This window comes from Cajanus cajan, chromosome 9 (genome assembly GCF_000230855.2).
Source record: "Cajanus cajan strain Asha chromosome 9, NIPB_CcT2T_4, whole genome shotgun sequence".
In the NCBI taxonomy this organism is placed as follows: Eukaryota; Viridiplantae; Streptophyta; class Magnoliopsida; order Fabales; family Fabaceae; genus Cajanus; species Cajanus cajan.
The window spans coordinates 3,182,647-3,202,061 of NC_138525.1; the positions used below are offsets into that span (position 1 = coordinate 3,182,647).

At 30.5% G+C, this 19,415-nt stretch overlaps 2 protein-coding genes across 2 annotated transcripts; both read right to left on the reverse strand.

Moving 5' to 3' along the window:
• Positions 1-76: 76 nt before the first annotated feature.
• On the reverse strand, positions 77-1,522 carry LOC109789129 (large ribosomal subunit protein eL20). The gene is made up of 4 exons (XM_020348014.3): positions 1,369-1,522; positions 1,159-1,274; positions 966-1,029; positions 77-685 (listed from the first exon to the last, which is right to left on the reverse strand). Exons 1-4 carry the CDS (start codon positions 1,381-1,383, stop codon positions 344-346), a joined length of 537 nt encoding a protein of 178 aa, XP_020203603.1. The 5' UTR covers positions 1,384-1,522; the 3' UTR covers positions 77-343.
• Positions 1,523-13,760: 12,238 nt separating this feature from the next.
• LOC109792027 (aspartic proteinase nepenthesin-2) lies at positions 13,761-16,026 on the reverse strand. Its single transcript, XM_020351411.3, has one exon. The coding sequence runs from the start codon at positions 15,666-15,668 to the stop codon at positions 14,028-14,030; it is 1,641 nt and encodes a 546-aa protein (XP_020207000.1). The 5' UTR covers positions 15,669-16,026; the 3' UTR covers positions 13,761-14,027.
• Between the last annotated feature and the right edge of the window lie 3,389 nt (positions 16,027-19,415).

Here is a 19,415-nt window from a genome sequence, read left to right on the forward strand (position 1 = left end):
TGGCCATGCATGTCAGAAAATACTTATTACCAGATATCAGAGAGAAAATATCAAATAACAAATGATAAACCCAGAATCGAAACAAAAAAGTAACCACTAAATTCAAAAACAACCTTGGAACAAATACACCAGAATGAGTAAAATAGAAGACTCTGCAAAAAGATAAAACTAAATAATCACCATCTTCCAAAAACAAAATCTTGAGAGCATGAAAGAATGCAAACTGTGGCTGCGGTAATGATGTTTGCCACCTACACGATCACCTTCTCTACACTCTTCCTATGTATACTACTAATGAATCAACGGCTCCAAAATGAGAATCATGGAAGTCCCATCAACTGAATCACTTAAACAGGTTTGGCCTAGAAGCCTTGTATGTTGTCTTCAGCTTCCTAGTTGGGGGCCTAATCTTCTTGAACACCAATGGGAACTTGATTTTAGAATTGTGGAACTGCTTGGTGCTCTCCCTTTTGCACAGCTTAGCTGGGATTGTGGCAGTCTTAATTATCTGAATGCATGGCTGCCTCACCCTATGACGAGATGCCATTTCATTGTACAAATATTCAATAGCACCATTTAGAGTAGTATCTCGGTATTCCTTGTACATATTGTGATAACCAGTACGACTCTGATAACGCAGCCAAATTCCGTAGTTCTTAATCTTAGTAGGATTTTTCTCAAAAATCTGCAATCAGAACAAAATATTATACCTCCATGTCCATTGTCCTATAAAGACTGCAATGCGATCCTATCCCTCTACCCCCTACATTTCTAGATTCTAATGTTCTATATAACCTAATCAAATCATGTTCCCCCTCTAAACAAAAAAGCACTTAGTAGAATATGCAGAATTCTTCAAAGTAGAAATCTAGTTCCATTGCAATCCTTTTAACAAGTAACTAACGCTCAAAGAAATTCATTTTTGTGAAATAATTGATACACTATGACAATTGAGAAGTGCACACCTCATTGATGGCTAGCACTTGCCCGTTGCTTTTCTTGACCTTCTTTAACTTTCTCAAGAAATACCTGAAAAAAGTAAAAACAACAACAATGTGATCAATGGCTATCGTTTTCAGAAACATAAAACATTGCAAATTTCTTAATTGAATTGGTACGAATACGAATAAACAACATTTGAAATAGAGATAAACATACCAGAACTTGGATTTGGCACGGACCTCGTTGGTGGCCCATAGTTTCATGCGGTAGATCTTGGGATGTTCATCGGTTAAGGTAGGAAGAGCCCTTCCCACCACCTGGTACTGGTGAAACTGCTTCAACCATAATCACAACAACGTTAAAATCAACAAACTCATCCTCCAAATTAAATCAAACACATAACACGTTAACCTTGACATTACTCACCCTCATCGCAACCATTTTCACCGATTTCGATTGCCACCGCCGATTGTTGTTGCACTGCTAAGTGTAAACCAACATCGGATTATAAGTGTAAAACCCTAATGGATCGGTGCCTTTCCTTAGTTGGGCCTAATTGAAGCCCAAGGCCCGGATTGACCATTTTTACATTTGACCCTTATTTCTTGGCCTTTTGGCCGTAATAAATAAATATAAAATAAAGATTACGAAAACAAATTAAATAAAAATAATTTACCAAAATAAATTATTTTGACCACGACCACGTAAATGAATAAAAAAAAATATTAAAAAGGTTGACGTTTTATGAATTAGCAAAATTTACATAAAAGTCGTCATGAGAGTTGACCTCTTCTATATAAAAAATTTTACATACAAAACATCACACCTTTTAACATGTTTCATGCATGTCAAAATGCAGGAATCAAGTATACGTGAAATGAATACAAAAATTATAATTTTAGACACATCACGAAAATTTGCATACTCACCTCTAATTTTAAAAATAAAAATATAGAAATGTAAAAGTTATTTTATTCTCAAATATATTTTATACTCGACTCGTTTCAGCCAGTAGTGGGAGTATTCAAAATGAAAGTAAAAAAATTTAACAAATTATTTTTACACAAAACGTCACCATTTTAAATATTCAATAATGTCATTCCTGTTATTATATTCATGGGAATACTATTCTCATAAATATAAAAATTTATAAGCCAAAATAAACATCCCTATATATAAAAATAAAGATAGATATGCAAATATATAAATATAATTATATAAATAAATAGACGATATAAAGTTGTATTAATATTTTTTTTCAAAAAATTAAAAGAAGTTATAATAACATACTGTTCTCGTAAAAAATTATATAGGGAGACCACTAATAAATTAAAACTGTTTCTTAATATTGTTGTGAAAAGCTATATCAGATTAACTAGTATTTAGGTAGTTCCAATACAGGTGTTTATATTGACTTTTCTTATTAAGAACAATATTGTGTTTATAATAAGATTTTATTATTAGATTTTGTATTTATTAAGTACTTCTCAAGCTGTAAATGTTTAAATAAGTATTAGTTTTATCTCTTATTTTTCAACTCCATCCGCCCAAATTTAAAGAGAAGGAAGTAACAAGGCAAAGTATGCATGGAACACGTTAGAGGGTGTGACGTTTTACATGTAAAATTTTTTATATAGAAGACGTCAACTCCTATAACGACTTCTATGTAAATTTTGTCAACCCGTAAAACGTCAACTCTCCTGACGTTTTTCTTTTACACATAATCATCTAAGTGACCAAAATAATTTATTTTGATAAATTATTTTTTATTTAATTTATTTTATAGTAATTTTTATTTTATTTTTATTTATTATGGCCAAAAAGTCTTATTTCTTAGACAAAATTATAAATAATTTTAAGGAAAAAAAATGTTTCTTTAAAAAATAATCCGAACCAAAAATGTGCTTAATAATTGCTAAATACCCTTGTTCAGTGTTTTAATTTTTTTATTTTCTTTAAGAAATGTGACTAGTTCACCATCATCCACCAACCCTTGTAGCATCAATTTATTGCATTCATATATAGTTACTAACTTTTATGAGAAAAATGTTTCTTTATCAAAACGAAACATCAATAATCATAAGATGCGTAATAGAAGGATATGTTTGAGAATATAATTTAGGAAGGAAAGAGAGGAAAAATTATTTTTTAAAATTAGTAGAATTAACTAATATTTATAAAAATAAATTAAAGTTTAAGACATTAAGTTGATATTAATTTTTATTTTAAAATTATCAAATTATAATTGTAAAAAAAATGTATATCAAACGGGTTGCTCTGAATCAGACGGGTTGTAATCTTTTGAAATAGAGTTACTCATAAGTCATAAGGGTTGCTCACTCAAGTGAACATGATTTTCATTGAATGAAATCAATGAATTGTAAAGAAATTTTTATAGCATTTGGAATAACTTTTTTATGTCAGTTTAGTGTTGTTTAATTCTAAATAAATTTCACAGTTACAATGAGAAATCTCAGTAGTTTGTTGCGACTGGATGAAACTATCTAATATTGAGAGTAAATCAGTATAATTTTTTTGTGTTATTTTATCTCTCTTGCTCTTTTAAATTCTTGCATTAACATTTGTCATGGCATTTGCATAAAAGAATTTATCTTTAACTAAATATGTGTATTGTGATCAATTGCTTGTTACATTAAAAATAGTGGTTTTATTAGGATTAATAAGGCTTCTCTCATTAGTTTTTTTCTTTTCTATTTTTTCCTCTGTACCTGTATTTGTCTTACTTAGTTTTACATTAGATAGGCCTAACCATGGTTAGTTAGCTTATCTTTTCTTTGGCCACTTATACTTGTATATATAACAATAATCCTGCTCTCTGTAAAGGGTTGATTGTTACATGAGAGAAATTATTGAGCACTTTACCCGCTATCATGGTATCATCGTGTGACTATTCTTCGCTTCCGCATTGTTCTCTGTTCCGATCAGCTTTTCTTTTCATCCATTGTTCTCTTTTCTGATCAATAATGGAAAATTCAATTCAACCCGCACTTTCCGATCACCTCGTCAATCCGGCGAATCCTTTGTTTCTTCATCCCGGAGAAAATCCAGCTTTAATTCTTGTAACACCTTTGCTTTCTGATAACAATTTTCCGCAATGGAAACACGACATGCTCGTAGCCCTTGAAACCAAGAATAAGGATCAGTTTGTTCTTGGAACCCTAACCTGTCCAAATCTCTCCGATCCTCTTCACAAAGCATGGTGCCGCTGCAACAAAATGGTTATGTCATGGCTTGCACACTCAATGACTCCTTCAATTCGTCAATCTGTTATGTGGATCGAGTCGGCTTCCGAAATTTGGCGAGACCTTTGTGATCGCTTCTCTCATGGCGATAAATTTCGCATTGCTGATCTGCAAGAAGAATTGCAAAATTGTAAACAAGGTGAGCTTACTGTTTCACAATATTACACTCGTTTGCGTATACTTTGGAAAGAATTGTCAATATATCGCACAGTTTTGGCTTGTTCCTGCCCCGTTGCATGTTCTTGTGGAATATTTTCCAAGATTCAGAAGGAACGTGATGATGATTGCGTAATCAAGTTCTTGCGAGGACTCAATGATGAATTCTCTCAAGTTCGTTCTCAAGTAATGCTTATGGAACCTATGCCTGGCCTCACTCGCACTTTTTCTCTCGTTCTTCAGCAAGAACGCGAGTTTGGAGGTCCAGTTCCTCCAATTCCACAAGAATCTGCAGCTCTGGCTACATTCAATGATGATTCTGCTCGCAACAACTCTTCTACTCGTGGTGGATTCTCTAACACTCGTGGTGGTGGTCGTTCTGGTAGAGGCAACAATACAGGCAGATCTACCAGATTTTGCACTAAATGTAAAAAGACAAATCATACCATTGACACATGTTTTCAGATTTATGGTTTTCCACCAGGGTACAGGACAAATGGCAAGAGTACTTCCACTACTTCAAACACTTCAAAGTCTTCTGTGAACAATTTTGATTCTACTACTTCTCTTGTATCTGCCACTTCTGCTAAGGATGACGTCACGTCTCAGAACACTTTCAATTTTTCCAAGGATCAATATCAAGCATTATTGGGCTTGCTTCAACAGTCCCAAGATCCCTCTCCCTCTGTTAACAGTGCTCACAAATGTTTTGTGAGCACTCCAGGTATCAACTTGTTCCAATCCTCTTGGATTCTTGATAGTGGTGCTACTGACCATATTTGCCCTTCAAAATCATATTTCTCTTCTTTGATTCCTATAAAACCTGTTTCCGTTAAATTGCCTAACAACCAATCTGTTTTTGCTTGTTATTCTGGTACTATTCACCTTGGAAATCTTACTCTTTATAATGCATTATATGTTCCTGATTTTTCTGTTCACCTAATCTCTATTCCAAAACTTGTTACTACTCTCAATTGCATTGTTATTTTTTGTGAATACGACTGTATCATTGTGCAGAGGCATACCTTCAAGATGATTGGAGCAGCTAAACAACAATCTGGCTTATTTCAACTCTTACAACACAATGATTCACTTGGTTTTTCTACTACTGGCAACAATTGTACCACTGTTTTAGCAACTACTCTTAATGATAACTTTAGTAACTCTACATCTGTATGGCATGCAAAACTAGGACATCCTTCAAATAAAGTTCTTCAGACATTGTCTTCCCAATATACTTCAATAAAATTTCCTTTAGTTCATGTATGTGACATATGTTCTTTTGCCAAACAAAAGAAATTACCTTTTCCTGACAGCACTAGTATTACCAATTTCTTTTTTGAACTTATACATGTGGATATTTGGGGACCACTTGCTATTTCATCCATTGAAGGTTACAAGTATTTTTTAACTGTAGTTGATGATTATAGTCGTTTCACATGGATTCATTTGTTAAAATCTAAGCAGGAAGTCAAATCTTTATTGCCAAATTTTATCATTCTCATTGAGAATCAACATGATTGCAAATTAAAACGTTTAAGATCAGATAATGGTAAGGAATTTATTCTCACTAATTTTTATAATGCCAAGGGCATCCTTCATGAAACAAGTTGTGTTGAAACCCCTCAACAAAATGGTATTGTTGAGAGGAAACATCAACACTTATTAAATGTTTGTAGAGCATTACTTTTTCAATCTCAAATTCCTAAAACTTTTTGGTCTTATGCTATAAAACATGCTGTCCACATTATCAACAGACTTCCTACTAGATTTCTCAAACAAAAATCTCCTTTTGAAATGATTTATCATCATAAACCTGATCTACATGACTTAAAAGTTTTTGGTTGTCTTGCTTATGCCTCAACTCTTGCTGCCGGCAGAACAAAATTAGCTCCTCGAGCTTCTAAATGTGTATTTCTTGGATATAAATCTGGCACTAAAGGATATGTTCTTTACAATTTACATTCCAGATTTTTTTCTTTATCTAGGAACGTTATTTTTCATGAAACTGTATTTCCCTATTCTGATTTTCATAAATTTTCCTCTAATTCTGATGCCATACTCACTGAATCTACTAATGATTTTGCACATTATGAACTTTATCCCATTACTGTTTTGGAAACCACTAACACACACAACCCTAGTGAACAATTACAGCAACCTTTAACAGAAGAGATGCAAGACATTCCTGTACAACCAAGAGTTTCTACAAGACAGAAGTTTAGACCCAACTACCTTAATCAATATCACTGTTACAGTGCCACTTCTTCTAACTCTGCTTGTCTTTATCCATTGCATTCATACCTATCTTACAATAAGTGTTCTTCTAACTACACTGCCTTTTGTCTTTCTATCTCTGCACATGTTGAGCCTTCAAATTATGCACAAGCTATTACTCAAGACTGTTGGAAGCAAGCCATGATGACTGAACTTGATGCGTTGAATCGAAACAGAACCTGGTCTTTGGTTTCACTTCCTCCTGGCAGAAAGTTGATTGGATGCAAGTGGGTATATAGAATCAAATACAAGGCAGATGGTTCAGTTGATAGACATAAAGCTCGTTTGGTAGCCAAAGGATTCACTCAAACTGAAGGCATAGATTATTTTGAGACTTTCTCACCAGTTGCTAAGTTGACAACTGTAAGGTTTCTCCTAGCTCTAGCTTCCACTAACAATTGGTTTCTACATCAATTGGACGTAGACAATGCTTTTTTACATGGAGATTTAGAGGAAGAGGTTTACATGAGGCCTCCTCAAGGACTACAATTACCTGATTCCAAACTTGTTTGCAAATTGGAAAAATCATTATATGGCCTAAAACAAGCTAGCAGAAATTGGAATCAGAAATTGAATTCTGAATTGCTTCATTTGGGTTATAAACAAAGTTCAGCTGATCATTCTTTGTTTATCAAGAAACAAGGTTCTTCAATCACAATTTTGCTTGTCTATGTTGATGATGTCGTTTTGAGTGGGAATAATTTTTCAGAAATTCAAATTGTTAAACAACATCTCCATCAGAAATTTCAGATTAAAGATCTTGGTCCTTTGAAATTTTTCTTAGGTCTTGAAGTGGCTAGATCTAAGAAGGGGATTATTCTAAATCAAAGAAAATATTGTTTAGAGCTTATTGATGAATCTGGTTTACTTGGCTCTAAACCAGCACCTACACCAGCTGATCCTGCTATAAAACTGCATGCAGACCATGGTTCCCTCTTAAATGATCCAACTAGCTTTAGAAGATTAATTGGCAGATTACTTTATCTTACTAACACAAGGCCAGACATTAGCTTTTCAGTCCAACAGCTGAGCCAATTTGTTTCTCAACCCCGAGAACCACATCTACAAGCAGCCTTGAGAATTGTTAGATACCTTAAAGGAGCACCAGGCCTTGGTCTGTTCTATCCTGCTGAAAATCATCTCAGAATTCAAGCATTTTCTGACTCAGATTGGGCCACTTGTTCAACTACACGAAAATCAGTCACAGGCTATTGTGTTTTCCTTGGCAAATCACTTGTTTCTTGGAAATCAAAGAAGCAGTCTACTGTCTCAAGATCTTCCTCTGAAGCTGAGTATAGGGCTTTAGCTTCCCTTACTTGTGAACTCCAATGGTTGAAATTCCTATCTGACAGTCTTTTTGTTAAGATTCCAGCCCCATTTTCTGTATTTTCTGATAGTCAATCTGCTATCCAAATTGCTAAAAATCCTACCTTCCATGAGAGAACAAAACACATTGAGGTGGATTGTCATCTGATTCGTATCAAACTTCAAGAAGAATTACTACATCTTATTCATGTTCCTTCAGCAAATCAACTAGCTGATGCATTCACTAAATCCTTGTATCCAAAGCTTTTCCTTCATGCTATCTCCAAGTTGGGTTTATCCAATATACATGGCCCAACTTGAGAAGGGGTATTAGGATTAATAAGGCTTCTCTCATTAGTTTTTTTCTTTTCTATTTTTTCCTCTGTACCTGTATTTGTCTTACTTAGTTTTACATTAGATAGGCCTAACCATGGTTAGTTAGCTTATCTTTTCTTTGGCCACTTATACTTGTATATATAACAATAATCCTGCTCTCTGTAAAGGGTTGATTGTTACATGAGAGAAATTATTGAGCACTTTACCCGCTATCAGGTTTAAAGAAAAGTTTTTAAAAATTCAAGAGAATTATTTTTAAAGAAAGATTTTAATTCACCCCTCTTGAATTAAAGTTGTCTATTTCAATACGTATACATTACTACTTTAAATAAAATTTTGTTAGACTAATTTATTTTCACTCCTTACCACGATCAAAACTTAAAAGGGGAGGAAAAATTATAAATAAAAATATCTTTAAAACAGAAGAGACACATGTGGTCCAACGATAGGTGGAGTATAAAATAAAATTTTTAAAAAGAATTTTTTTCCTTAAATAAGAATGTTATTTATTTTTTTGTTAATATACAAATCCTTTTTGGCCTTTTTACTCTACAAAGTTACTATCAAATATATTTTTGTTTGTGAACTTAAATCTCAAGTTTTAGTAGTTGTACTTGTATTCTTGGGCCGTTCCTAAAGATACTAAACTAATATCTTATCAAAAAAGAACTAATGGTTAAATGGATAATTAAAATACATACGTGTCCATAACACTTTCAAATGTAAGATATTTACTACCCAAAACTCTCTTCATCTCTTTCATTGCATATTTTTAAAAGAGGGAGTTATAATTATATCAGTGTAATTTTTATTAAGTATTATACCACTTAATAATTTATATTAAATATAAATTTTGTAAATTTAACCGTTAGATTAAAAGTTCATATCACTTTATATATGTATATCAAATTTTGTTAGAGCATCTCCAATGCTAGGTTCTTATTCGGTTCTTAAGTTTAAGCTCTCATTACTTATAAGAAACCTACATTGGAGCATGCTAACATGGCAAGTCAAATTGCTAAAATTTAAACACCGTTGCTTATATAAGAGACGATTGCTTAAGAATAAAAAAATAATTTAATATTTCCTTCCTTCACTGATACCAACAACCATAATAATTAAAAATATATAAAATTTATTAAAAATGAAGTATGAGTAGGGGTGGGCAAAAAAAACTGAACTGAACTGAACTGGTGGTGAACTGTACTATAAAAAACTGAACTGTTTGTAAAAAAACTGAACTGAACTGTTTAAAAAAAAACTGAACTGAACTGAACTGTTATAAAGTTGAACTGTACTAAACTATAAAAACTGAACTGAACTATAAAAATTGAATTATTTTTATAAAAGAATAAAAATTAAATGTGTTTAACATATTATGTCTTAATGGATTAGCTCGATAGTCTAATAACCAAAACTTAAAAAAAAGTGATCTGAAAAAAAATTGTATCAATTTTGTCGAACTTAACGGATCAATTGAGCTATGTTGAACTACTTATTTTTAGGCTTAAAATTTACTGAGTTTGTTTGACTTAATTTTATATTTTTTCCTTTGAAAAATTTAAATAAAATATAAAATAAAGTAAAGTTGGCAAATGTGTCCTATTTTGATAGATCAATGAGTCAAAATTGTTCAATTCAAAATATCATAACAGTTTAGTGCAGTTTAAATTGTAGTTCAGTTCAAGTTTTTATAGTACAGTTCAGTTCAGTTCAATGACACAAAAGAATAGTTCAGTTCAGTTTGTCTGAACTAATGTTTAGTTTAGTTCAGTTCATATGAACTACTTTTAAGTTCAGTACAGTTTTTATAAGTTCAGTTTAGTTCAGTTCGTTTTGCCCACCCCTAAGTATGAGTGATTAAAAAGTGGAGGTGCTTATAAGCAACTTTCATTAGAATAAAAATTATAAAAATGTAATATAAGTTGCTTATGAGTGACATGCCAGTGTGGGATCCATTTAAAGTGGACGAGAGTTGCTTATAAACAACTCTCATTGTAGATATTCTTAAAATTAAACAACAACTTGAAGATAATCAAAGTGTTCATATTTTAGTATATTTTGAAATGAATATATTACGTCAATTTTGTTTTATAAGAATGAAGTTTCAAATCATCTTTGATTAATATAAAATTTTATATATATGATTTAAGAGTAAAGAACTTTCAATCTAACGGTTAGATTTACAAAATTTATATTTAATATAAAATTATTAAGTAATGTAATATTTAGTAAAAACTATATAAGTATAATTATAACCTCTCTTTTTATAATATGAAAAATTGACATGAGATGAAGCATTAATAACATAAAATAAAGAGTGAAGCATGAATGTTGAGTTTGGGTCAGTGAACGTATGCAAACAATACGCATTGAACCTACAATTTATTTTCTGGACTCGCCAACCTCGCATCACCATGACACCATCCATTGTTATCCATGGTGTGTAACACGTTTCTGTAGTAAAATCCACATATGAATTTATAAAATATTAAGTGGGGGGTAGATGCTAATAAAATAATAGATACGGTAGATAAGTAAGATAATTTATTTATATCTAACATTCTATGCAATACTTTGTCAATCCAAACTTTTAAAATATAATGTTCTGAATCCTGCTGTAAAAGTTATATCCTAATAAAATATATATTTGAGGGACGGATTCACATGAAAGACCGTGCATCCACTATCATTTTACAATTTTATATAACATATATATTTGTTATTTTATAAAAAATAATATATTTAAAAAATAAAAATTATATCTTAATAAAAATAAATTTGCATATGCTTAAAATATGTATATATAAAATTTAAGTTCAAAATAAATGTGAATTTATTTGATGTTTGTCAAATTTTTGAAAAAAATTAATTTTTATATGAAAAATTATCTTTGATAACAAATTGATTTATTTTTAAAGTTTAATTAATTTATATATATATTAATATTCACGTATATAATGTAATATATTAAATTTTGATAAAATGAAATTTTTGACATGTATTTTTTATTAGATATTAAAAATATATTTATATAATAAATAAATTAAATTTATTTTTTTTATAAAATATAATATATTTATTTTTATATTTTTATTAATGATAAATTACTATAAAATAGGCCTTTAAATAGAGAATTGTAGTTCTAACCAAAAAAATTTATAAAATTATATTTAAAACATGTATTTTTAACGGTTAGGCTCAAACTTACTAAATCATATTATAATCTAATCTAGCTTAATTTTTCACTCTCAATTATAGTCGTAAATATAAAAATTTGTAAAAAATTATGATGTATATTTATACTTTTAAATGTGATATATAAAATTTTTAATGTTACAAATATATGAATAAGTATTACTTTCACTATTTTAGATCTCTCTATATATATAGAGTTAATCATTCATACACTGTTAGGGTAAAGTTTTTTATACTGAGAACCAATCATATTTTTTTAATTATTTTATTTTATTTTTTTATTAAATAAGCAACTGACATGACATAATTAAGAGATATAATTAATTATCAGTGTAAAAAAAACTTTACACTAACAATATATAAGTGATTAACTCATACTATAATCGCTCGCTTTTTTTTCATGTAATTTGAATGGATAAAAAAAAAAACTGTTAAGCAAATCTGCATGCACATAAATTTACATTAAAAATTATTTCATCTAATTAATGTCTCATATGGTCACGGTGAAACACGGGCCTCACGTTGAAAAACAATACCGCTTCATATTTCAACCCTTGCTTTGAATATGGAACAAAAAAGAAAAAGAAACAAACTATAACACTGTTGCTTGAAATTTGGAGGAAAATAAATATATGATTATAATCTACGAAAATTATTCGCCTTACAGAGACAAGTCCAAATGCAAAAACTTAAATATAGGCTTCACAGTTAACACTGGTTGCTGATGCTGATGAAGAAAATGATATTGAAAAATAATAAATAAATGTACCATAACATTTGTGGAAATAGGCAAACTGCATTTACATTTGGGTATTCAGACCAATTCATCACAGAACAACTGTCAAATACTTGTTGGCATCTTATTATATAGAATCTTACATATAAAAATTATATTGATAGAGAGCTATGTCCTCCTTGGGAGTTCGGAAATTCCTTTACTATGATGGCATAATAAGAAGAAGGAAAAAAAAAAAAAAAAAAGTTTCTCACAGTGTACAAAATATACATAAATTAAAATAAAAATCTTTCAGAAGAAAACAAACAGAAATGCTTATAACACTTTATAATTTATTTTTCTTTACCACATAAGTCTCTTCTTTTGTTTAATACTTTGGCTTCAGAGGGCCGAGACGGAAAAGATTAGGGGTGGGCAAAACGAACTGAACTAAACTGAACTTATAAAAACTGTACTGAACTTAAAAGTAGTTCATATGAACTGAACTAAACTAAACATTAGTTCAGACAAACTGAACTGAACTATTCTTTTGTGTCATTGAACTGAACTGAACTGTACTATAAAAACTTGAACTGAACTACAATTTAAACTGCACTAAACTGTTATGATATTTTGAATTGAACAATTTTGACTCATTGATCTATCAAAATAGGACACATTTGCCAACTTTACTTTATTTTATATTTTATTTAAATTTTTCAAAGGAAAAAATATAAAATTAAGTCAAACAAACTCAGTAAATTTTAAGCCTAAAAATAAGTAGTTCAACATAGCTCAATTGATCCGTTAAGTTCGACAAAATTGATACAATTTTTTTTCAGATCACTTTTTTTTAAGTTTTGGTTATTAGACTATCGAGCTAATCCATTAAGACATAATATGTTAAACACATTTAATTTTTATTCTTTTATAAAAATAATTCAATTTTTATAGTTCAGTTCAGTTTTTATAGTTTAGTACAGTTCAACTTTATAACAGTTCAGTTCAGTTCAGTTTTTTTTTAAACAGTTCAGTTCAGTTTTTTTACAAACAGTTCAGTTTTTTATAGTACAGTTCACCACCAGTTCAGTTCAGTTCAGTTCAGTTCAGTTTTTTTTGCCCACCCCTAGAAAAGATCGTGGTCCTAATACTTTTCTCTCTTCTTCTTCTTTTCTTGTAAACTGTAAATTCTATCATAAATTTGATGTATAAGTAGTATCATTCTTTAGATTACTATTAAAGTTCCTTGGCCAACTATAGAGTTGACCTGTTCTTTGGTTCCATGAACTTTTTTTTTTTTTTTTTTTTGGGTTAAAAAGTTGGCAGTTTACCTAACAGAAAAGCCATTGAACAATACATTGATGCGACACATAGGAAACAACCATGTAATATTTGAATTATTTTCTTCATTTAAAAGTATTTTAAAAGAAAAGAAGTACAAATTTTAAAGGAAATAGTCTACAAGAATGTAGAATAGTAACAAATGTTGCAGCAAACCATGAACTGATAATATATACACAAAGCAATTTTCCTTCGAAAATATATAAAACAATAGAGAGAACATCAAATAGAATAGAAAGAACAAAGTATTAAAATTAAATGAGACAAGCTCAAAATTGAAGCAGTCAAAATGTGTACAAAACAAATATTTGTGTCTGTCATGACCCAGTTTCTGTAATTACCTGAATCCTAGTTCTATAATCACCTTTTATTTATTTCTTTTTCTGTGTATATTACATTCCAATTTGCATCTAAGGGAAACCCCAAAAATCTACCCCCGGACTCACCATGTTTACAATTATGAGACTATACACCTTTCAACCTCCAATAAAATGTTAAACATCAGCACACTTCATGGGTGCATACCCAAGTCTAGATTTCTTCATGTCATACAGTATGTGAAAATTCTGCTGCTGATAGTTTCCAATTATTGAAAGAGCAGATCTAGGAGTCCCCAAAATAGCCAAACAAACAACATCAGGATCAATCTGGATGAAGTAATTTTCCACCGGAAAATTCCACACTGCCCCATCAGCAAACGAGATCCCAAAGTCAGGTAGCTCCATCTTTTCAATTCCAGACACATTGTAACATGGCTTTAGAGGAGGAAGGCCTTCAACAAGTGCATAGCCCTTAATTTTCTTCACAAAAGCCTCCTTGATGATCTCATAAGCAGGCTCAGCAAAATATGTTAATGTGGTGCCAGAATCAATTATGGTTCCACCAGCACCTTCTGCTGACAAATGCCAAGTCTCCTCAGGTATCTTCAGCACCTCATCATCAACCATAACAGATTTTATCTCCACATAGTAAAATGTATCAACTGGATTCTCTTTGCCACCAGCAAAAGAAGTGAAATTCAAATTGGGGTGGCTGAGAAGTTCCTTGTCCTCACCAAAGATCAATTTGCTACTGACACTTGCATTGCTGTTTCTATCCACAAGACAATAGGAAAAGGAATGACCATAGAGAGATTGCATCTGAGAAGCAAATGACAGTGGTCCTCTCCCCAATCCTAGCAAACCAGCAGCACCGTGAAAAAGGCCTCTATTCCAATGACCACATCCAAACATCACATTCTCCACATGCTTCAATTCTGACTTCCCATAAGGAGTGGTTAGATTAACAGTAAAAGTCTCCAATGCAAAATCCCCAGTTGTGTTTGAACCATCCCCATACCAATAAAAGTAGGGACAACTCTGATTCTCACCCTTGCAAGGCTTAGGTGGATCCGGGGATGAAACCAATTGGCACCTTGGATCCTGACAACTTATATTCCTAAAAGAGCTAGAATCTTTAGGATCATAATATGGCCCACTTTGCTCAAAACATGCAATGCAAGGAACACATTGAATCCAATTTAGGTCACTACCAGTATCAAGTATCAGAGAAAAATGCTTCGGAGGTGTTCCCACAAACACATCCATTAAGTACTCACCAGAGCCAAGACTCACCCCAGATTCCAAGGTTGCCACAAGCTGCCCGGAGACCCCACTTGCCGGCGAAACCGCCGGAGCAACCGCCGGCTTGTAGGACTGCTTCTTTGGTTGATCCTGTGATTTTTGCAGCCTTGAAACTGTGTTTTGGTTCTTCTTTTCTATGACCCTTCTGTGAAGGTTCTGAATTCTGGTCAAATCCCTCACAATAAGAGACTTTTTAGGCTCAGAATCTTTGCTCCCTGACCTGTGTTTCAAGTGGAATTTCACCAAATGCTTGTTCGGTTTTGATGCTGAAAAAGCATCACCCTTTTCTTCACCTGATGTCATGGTGGGAAGTTGCTCAGAATTTGAGAGGCTACAATCAGTGTCCCCTGAAGAAGAGACATCATTGAAACTTGGATGATGAGGAAACTTTATGGCAGCAAGAGAAGATCCATTTTTGTTGAAACTGTTGTCATTGTGATTCCCATAAACGGCTTCCACGTCACAAGAGCATATCACAAGGAGAATCAAAATGAGAGAAACCTTAAAAACCATAGTAAAGATGCCCTCTTTCTTGGACCCAATGAAAATCCTAGACCAAGCACCTTACTTTCTAGGGAGAAAATCTATTTTTTTGTGTGAATTTCTGAGCTTAGCCAAAAGGGGGAAAGGCTTGAGTTCGCAAGTTTCTCTCAAAGCCAATCAATCAGAAGGACAATGAATGAAGATGGGAATTGAGAAAGCAAATGGAAATTGAATGAATGTAAAGTTGTGAGTTTTGAGGCCAAAAAACTTTGGTTTGGTTTATGCAGATGGGGATTTGTGTTGAGAAGGTGAGAGAAGGAAGGAAGAAAGAAAGAATGAAAAGGAAGGTGGAGAGTTTGAGCTTTCCATCATGTGACTTTATTAGTATCAAGTAACAACGAATGAGAAAGACTTGGAAGCCTAATGTCAAAGATAGTGCCCAACAACGCGCTTTCATTCACAATAATAAAGTGCTACAGTAATATTTATTAACCTCTTCAAATTAATTATAAACAGACTCAAAAAACACACATACAATACTAATATTAATACATTGCTGTGACCAGAATGTTCTATATATCTTAAACAAGATTTTGGATATTTCTATTTATGGATTAAAAAAATATTGGAAAATCTGCCCAGAAAGAACAATCAAAATCTTTAATAAAAACTCTATTTAGAATGACCAATCAAAATTATTAAAGATCGGTTATCATTAAAACTTTTATTTTTTTTCATCTATAATATAGTTTAAGAATTAAATATATTTTAGTCTTTCAAATTTAATTCTCTTAAATTTAAATTTAATATTTTTATTTGTATAATTTCAGAAAAACTTATTTTATTCCTATGATTACATATAACATTCTTAAAAAAAAAATTACATATAACATAACTAACGGGACGAATTGAGCCGATTGTTTGATATTCATTGAGTTTAATGTAATAGTTATTAATAAAAATATTGTAAGTGAATTTTGTAAAAGTGATTTCATTGATGAATTTTGTGTAACAAATTACTTAATATTGTTAGACATGCAGATTGAAATAAACTTTTTCTTCTTCGAATTACATAGATTAAAAATTAATTTTGGATTTGAGAGATAAAAAAACATGTTTACATGTATTTGAGAAACTAAAATATATTTAAATAAATAGATGGTGTTGTTGTTGCAGGGGATTTTCCTGTGTGCTTCGTGGTTCACATTGGGTTGTGATTGTCGCAGATCACGTTACTCTTACCTTACGTGGCTAGGCTGCAACTTAAAGAACAAAAAGTCAAAGACATTGAGTTTGTTAGGACCCAAAAGAAAAAAAACAAAAAAAAATTGTAGCAGTCTCTGGTCGCTGGTCAGAGTTTTGAATGAGTCGTTCTTCTACTCTTGGTAATGAAGTGAACGATGAACATGGAGAATGACAAATCCACCTTTGTCTTTTAAATAACTAAAAACAAATGCTACACTTATACGCTGGAAAGTGGAAGAGAATTGTATCTACTGATTCAGGAGAATGATATCATTTTGGACCCTCTTTTACGGGATTATCATTTCTATTTTCAAAATCTCCCAACAATATTTTATTTAGTTAAATTCAGATTTCCATCCTTCAAAAATGTGTAACTTTCATGCTTAGTTCCTCGTTTTTATTTTTGACTGAATTATACTTTTCTCTCTTATTTAATTTTCTAAATATATTGTGTGAATCAATTCACATGTGATTATATGCTTATCAAGAAAGGAGTTTCATTAATTCACCCATATACTTCTTTAATTTTTAAAATTAAAGTTTTCTCTAATCTATCATGAATTTCTCTTTCCATCATATTTATTACCCGAATACAGTAGTTAGTTTATTTTCTCTTTTCTTTTTGTTGTTTCTTTTTCTCACTTATAAAAAAAAATGAGTAATATTAAATTATTAAAATCACAACATGAAAAAATTCTTCTTCTAATTTTATACAAGTTGAATCTGGCGTATCATTATGTTAAAATTTTCTAAATAAGTGTATACTACTCTTTAAGAAACGAGAAAATATGATTAAAAATTAAAATTATTTGTGAAAGTCCTTAATCAGATGTAAACGCTCATTAGAAAAAAAAAAGTTTTTTTTTTTATATAAAATAGTTGCATATAAAGTTTATTAAAAAAAAAAAAGAGAGATAAAATATTTAATTGGTGATATAACTTTTCAAACCAACTATTAATATATATAATAATATGTCAAAGCAAAATTCAAACAATTTTATATTTATTCAATATATAAAATGATGCACATCAATAACTATTTATATGTCAAAGCGAAATTCAAGCAATTTTATATTTATTCAATATAAAATGATATCATATCAATCTTTTGTCAACTTAATTATCATATCGAACTTAATTTGCACGAGTTATAGGAATCTCTGGACCGCGTATATGTGTATGCGTAAAAAAAAATATATATATATATATATATATATATAATTAAATTTTAATAATTTTGTTTTACTTAATAATTAATATTTTATGCTAGATTTTAATAACCTAGTTATTAAATTAAAAATTCTTAATATATAGATTAAGTTATGTAAATTTTAAAAAAAATTAAAAATTATTTAATATTTTGTTTTATTAATTTCAATTAACGTGTAAAATATTTTTATAAATATTTATCTATTTGAATTAAAGAAATGAAGTATTAAATATTTTTTTAATTTTTTAAAAATTTATAAACTTAATTTATGTATACTTTTAATTTAATAATAAAATTGTTAAAATTTAATATACAACATAGATTATTATGTGGAGTAAATTTTAGTATACATTTTTAAAATAAATTTATAAGTGATTTCCCTCTCTTATATATATATATATATATATATATATATATATATATATATATATATATATATATATATATATATATATATATGTGTGTGTGTGAACATCAATTTTAATTTGAAATTTGCATATTAGTTTGTATCTGCCACTAAAGAACAGTGTCCACATAATCTAACTAGCTAAAAACTCCTCTAACAAAAATATCCAGTATAAGTATATATATTTTGCACATCCCCTTTCATGTATCACAATTTCATAAGAAATATAAATTTTTGCATTGAGTCTGTACTTAGATACATGATTTGTTTTAATTAAGCCAATTATTGCATACATGTAAAACATGCATAATAAAAAATTGTAAAAATTATTTTTGGAATATAGACACATGCATATAAGAAAGAGACCAAAAATACCATCAAGCTTGACGTAGTTAAAAAATAACCTTATATCTAAAACATGCTGTTAGAAATCCTATTGCTGAGTCTATATATATAAAATATATGAGTTATATCTCAGCTTTCAGCTAAATAGTGTCAAATTTAAGGTATCTAGAAAATAGTGTGGATAAAATAATTCCCAAGCATGATAAATACTATCTATTATTTAGTGTAAAGTGTGGTTGCACAGTGAGGCAGCTTTATCATTGAAGCATGCAGAAAAGAAACATATGAATACGTGATTTTGTTATTGTAATGTGCAAAATGGGTTCCTTGCTTTAAAAAAAAAATAGGTTCCTTATTACTTCCCTGAACTATTTATGAATACCCAGAAATCTGAACCACACGGCAAAGGCAAAAAGTGTAAAGGAAAATTGAGATCATAGAAAAATGAGTAGAGTTGTTGAAATTTGATGCAAACATACGTGCCCAAAATCAACATCAAATTAGTGTATTTTTTAGGTAGAGAGAGGTACAATGTACCTTGAAGATGCACTATTTCATTTATGTTCACATG